Source organism: Perca fluviatilis, chromosome 4 (assembly GCF_010015445.1).
Source record: "Perca fluviatilis chromosome 4, GENO_Pfluv_1.0, whole genome shotgun sequence".
Classification (NCBI taxonomy): domain Eukaryota; kingdom Metazoa; phylum Chordata; class Actinopteri; order Perciformes; family Percidae; genus Perca; species Perca fluviatilis.
The window spans coordinates 22930505-22935817 of record NC_053115.1 but is presented as its reverse complement, the minus strand read 5'-3'; the positions used below and the strand labels follow the sequence as shown (position 1 = coordinate 22935817).

General features: G+C 37.0%; 1 protein-coding gene across 1 annotated transcript in view; it reads right to left on the bottom strand.

The window, feature by feature from the left end:
• Nucleotides 1-250: 250 nt before the first annotated feature.
• shmt2 (serine hydroxymethyltransferase 2 (mitochondrial)) overlaps nucleotides 251-5313 on the bottom strand; it is a 26132-nt gene continuing 21069 nt past the window's right edge. Inside the window, exons 10-12 of the mRNA XM_039798335.1 lie at nucleotides 3829-3984; nucleotides 2191-2298; nucleotides 251-1924 (exon numbers count right to left, since the gene is read on the bottom strand). Coding sequence (XP_039654269.1) covers nucleotides 1797-1924; nucleotides 2191-2298; nucleotides 3829-3984 — 392 coding nt within the window. The 3' untranslated portion in view covers nucleotides 251-1796. The remainder of the gene's footprint in view (nucleotides 1925-2190; nucleotides 2299-3828; nucleotides 3985-5313) is intronic.

Genomic DNA, 5313 nt, shown 5'->3' with positions numbered 1-5313 from the left:
TGTTCTTAATGTTTTTGTCACAAGTTGTATGCATTAATTTATACAATAAAGTTAATGAAAATATATATACAAATCAATGACACAACAAAAACTATGTTTGCATTATTGGATTTTATTAGGACTCTATACTACTACTACTACTACTACTACTACTACATTGATACTAATTCAATGTAAAGTTAAAAAAAAATGTTTAACTTGTGTTGATGTACAAAGGCTGGCAACATAGAGATAACAGACAAACAGTAGATTTCTGAACACAGTTGTAAAATACTTATTGGTTTATTTTGGCAAAGTCTAGTCTATCGGTTGACAAAAACTTGTGAGGTTTATAATTCATTTGATTGAGCTCACTTTGAAAGCTGTGTTTTGTGCAAAGTAAGAAAAAAACCACACTATTTCTAACACTCTTTTCTCTATTGTGCCGTATGATCATTTCACAAACGGAAATCTTGCTTCCTCACTGATGCAGTGATAATGACAGTCCCAATCTGTAAGCTAGATAAGACAAGAAAGAATCTGTTTTTTGTTTGTTTTTTTTCAAATCAAGCTCCTTCACAGTTTCTATCATTGAACACCATTGTGAAATAAAGGACACTGAAATCAGGCAGACTGCACTATAGTCTTTCTAGTACAACAAATCAGCTGGTATTGGAAACCTTAAGATATATGTTAAATGATAGCTGTTACATAGTTAATTCTTTTTTTAAATACATAGAAAAGTATATACTCTTGTAAACACACTTAAAGTACAAAAAAAAAATTCAGAATGACATTTCTGTTATTTTTTTCATTTGGTTATTTATCTGTCATAACAAAATATATAGCAATTCAAATCTGACATCAATGTTATGCTGGAAGAAAAAAGGATGATGCAAGCACAACAGCATAAAAGATAACATCTTCGGATGGAGGTGGAAATCTTTTTTGCAATGCAATCTAATACAAATTCCCATTAAATTCTACTTTCTGAAGCTTATATTTGATTTTTGTTTTAAAAAACTTCTCACACTGTAAACATTATTTTGAACACAGGTTGTAGTGTTGCTTTATGACTTTAGTGACTATAGTATATTAAAAGAGGTTAACATTAGTCCATTTCATGTATAATCTGACTTTTAAAGTTGCACAAATCAATAAATTAAAGGGCTAACTTTCATATATTATATTTTGACAACATTTTGGGTTAATTTCTGATCTTCAACAAAACTTGCCCCAGAGATATTAAAAGGCCACAACATTGTATGACAGAACCACCCTTCACTTCATCAAGCCTCCTTGTGTACCTTATTTCATCTTATTTCAACAGAAAAGAAAGCTATCATGCACACATCTCTATGTGAATATAATAATCTAAATTAGACATTAGTTAAGACTCTTTACAGCATTAAGACCTCTCAGCGTATCTCATTATAAAAACTAATTATGCACAAATCAAGTTACAGAGTCTGACACAGAGAGCCATTTGTCACTAAGAAATGGCACAATGACAAGTGAGAAAGATTTGTACACATACAATAGAAAATAGGTTATTTGGCTCTACAAAATCTGTCAAATTTTATTGTTTCTTTACCTCAACAAGTTTTTACAAGAACGGATTGATGGATTACTGCAAAGTAGTATTTCAAAAAAATGTGGTTTCCCATATGTGATTGGGAAAAAAGGGAGTCATCCTGATTCACAGGCACTAACCACATTTCACTACCATGATATTTTCCCCTCTCCTTGTACAGTTTTGCCCAGCCAGCTTTCTGCCACCTGGCTGTTATGGCCCCACAAACTCTATATTGCTTGGTTTAATGGTCGTGGAAGCCTGGCATGGGAAAGGGCCTGGCAAAAGCTTCAACGCGGTGGCGCAGGTTGGCCATGCGAGCCATGGTCTCTGGGTCCTGAAGAAGGAAGTTTTTGAAGTCCTGGAGTTTTCCTTAAGGAGAGAAGAAGAAAAAAAGGAAAATGCTTAGCTTTCTCCTTTTGTCATTTGCTTCCTTTGTTTAAATCACCACTGGGCTTTTATTGTTTCCACTTGTGGTTCAGTATCCAACAATTTAATATAACAAGCAGCATATTGTACTTTTGTTGCATTTCGAATAATTAAAGTTTTATAAATCAAATAGCAAAAAAAAAAAAAAAGGAGGCCCATGTTTTTGCCAATTACTAATTAATCTGTCTCGCCTCTCACAGTAAGCTAACCTGTCTTTTTCTTGACGTCCAAGGCAATCTTGAAGCCCTCATCCATGAACTCGACAACTTGCACGAAGTCAGCTTCTTTGAACTGTCTGGATGTCAAGGCTGGAGCACCTGGGATGGAAAAGAACACAAAATCTGCAGCTTGAAATACAAAGTTTTGACTGGTAATCACTTCCTTTTGCTTTTACAGCTTTTCCATTGCTTTTAAACTGACTAATGTATTTTCCTGTGTTTTATTTTATTAAGGAACTGTATGCTCTTTGGGGGAAAAAACAGAGCCCTGGAGCTTCTTGAAATGTCAGTAATGAATCTACACAGACTCCAGATGTGTCAAACCAACATTGATGCTGATGGCTAATGACGCATTGACTGTATAAGTGAAGCCAAAACATCTTGATCACCCCCTGGTGGCTGGCTGCAGTATAGGTCATAAATCCTACCCCCTCCATGTTAGCAGATGGGACATGGCCAAACTCTTAGTAAACCTCAAATAATTTCTTTACAAAGATTGGTTCTGTCATTTTAGGTAGTTCTGATCATGCTGATATTTGTTCAAATGTTAATTTTTTTTAGATAGATTAGATAGCAATAGGTTTGTATTACTTATTTGATGCTATAAAAATGAGGTGAAACGTCGTGAATGACAACTGTGTGTCGGGCAGGTGTGTGGGCGGGACTTCAATACCGCCGCTCAACCGCACCGAATCCAGATATTTGGGGTTCGCCCGAATACCGAATCCACTGGTTAAGATTCTGCCGAATCCGAAACCGAATAGCGAATCCTACTCCCATCCTCAGTCCATTAACACAGTAAACACATTAATGAAGAAAACAAATGATTAACACAAGTTTTTAGCTGTGACTGTCCTTCCTTTGCCATACCTGAAGTTGCTGCATTTTGGCTGCTGTCTGGATATTCCTTCATGCACAACTTGTATTCTTTCGGATGTTTCATAGGCAAATGTCCACCAGTGTAGCGCGCGTAGTTGGGTCTGGTTCAGTGGAAAGAAATTCTAAGGTTTGGCAGAAACCAAACCCAGTCAAAAAAAGCCCAATATTCGGCCAAATCCTTTGTACAGTTTTTTTTTTTTTTACAGTCTATGGTTGGTCGCTATGGTGCAGTCAAAATTTCAATCAAATAAACAATTGAGAAGGCAATTAGTGCAGTGCATTGTGCTGTAGGTGAAGTTTCTCGCCTTAAGACAATGCTGAAAATGTGGCAGTGTAGATGTGGAGCTCTTGAACTTCCTGGCAGATGATTAAAAACCCAAACATACTTAATTAATCATGATCTGCTCAGTGCTTGTGGCTTAATTGGTGGCTGACTAATTTCCATATGCAAAAGTCCTTTTTGAAAAAGCGAGTGAGGAGAATAATAAGTGCAAAGTAAATTTGACCAACCAAAGAAAAAAAAAAAAAAAAAACTCACCTTGTCTCTAAATATGGAACACAAAAACAGCTGACCAACATATCAAGACTGATTAGCTTGACAAAGTTAAAGGTGTTTTAAGGTTTTAAAGTTCTTGAATATACAAATCAGCACCATTTTCTTTATGTGGTTTCTGATAATATCCTTAATAAGTATGACAAGACCTTGTCTGAGTCAAGCTAAATGTAGTGTAATGTGAAGCTGTTCCTTACCTAGCCTAAGGCCACCAGGAGTCAGGGCGCTCTTGTCCCCGGGGCAGGTGTTCTTATTGGCAGTGATTGACACGAGCTCCAGCACCCTCTCGGCCCGAGCCCCGTCAATGCCCTTAGGCCGCAAGTCAACCAGGACCAGGTGGTTGTCAGTCCCGCCTGAAATACGAAGCATTCTTAGCAAAAACCTTTGAAGAGGAGTCAAGTCGGAGGCTTCACTTTTAAGCCTTTGATCAGACCACCTCAACTTTAGTTTAACATGGATGAGGTAATTTGTTAGCTGTAGGATATGAAACTGAATGTGGTTAATGATGAAGTCAAATTACTGTTGTTTAGTGCGTTGTCAGGGCCTCCCAATGCTTCACATCTTCACCTTTCTCTTGCGTTTGTCTGCATATCTGCTTTATGTTCATCTGAGCACTGCATTTATGTTATATGTACAGTATATGTACACAAGTTTTACTTCTTTCTGAGACCAAGAGCTGAAGGTGTCTGCTCTTTTTGCTCAATAATCTCTCTCTGTGAAGGTGACAGGTGTACAATGCCATTAAATCTATATAGGAATCAATATTATCACTTATCCTGATAATAAAATTGACTGCCATCATGTTTAAGTGCAAATTACCCTAGGCAACTAAGGCAGGAAATTCACTAACAGGATTCTTTTTTACAGTTAAAACTATGGTCATTTGTATTTGTATAATGTATGCTTAGTATAAGCACCAGATATAAACTCAGTTCTCAGTTTATTAGGTTCACCTAGCTAAAAGTAAAGCAGTCTAACAACATTTCTGAGGCTGCAGTTTACGGTGCTGTTGAACTGTGTTGCAACTGAGATGTTCCTATTATTTTGTCCACCCTTTTATGTCAATAGAGTAGGCTACATCAAACTACATCCTCCAAAATGATCACACAGTTAAATCAACCCCTCTCTAAAACGAACATTTTAACCTTCATGAAGGTACGGTTTATTGCAGGACTGTTGTATTAGACCACATTAGTTTTTGCTAGATGTACCTAATAAACTGGAAACTGAGTGCATATTATAACTCTATACATTTTCCTTTAGCTAATATAAGCAACTTAGTTACTAAGTACTCATTCCTTTTTACAAGTTTCCTATTGACTGTAAAGTGCCGTCCATACCAAGAACGATAACAATAACTAACTATAATGATGTAAGCATCCACACTGTGTCAAGCACGCACTGCAAACTTCAGCTGCTAAAAATACATGCAGCAGTTGTTGCAACGTACGATTACAGGAATGTCCGACACCACTGCCTTCTCCAGGAAACATTGGCGCACAGAGCTCCATAGAGCCAGAGATGAGAGCGGGCTGGCAGGCGTCAGATTTGGGCAGAGCACAGGAACGAAAACACCGACCGCATGATAATAACATCCAAAACACGAGATTCACTCTCAGTGGTTTCTGTGACATGAGAAATACTTTCAAAGTACTAATGTTTGAAAATATACAAATCTAGGA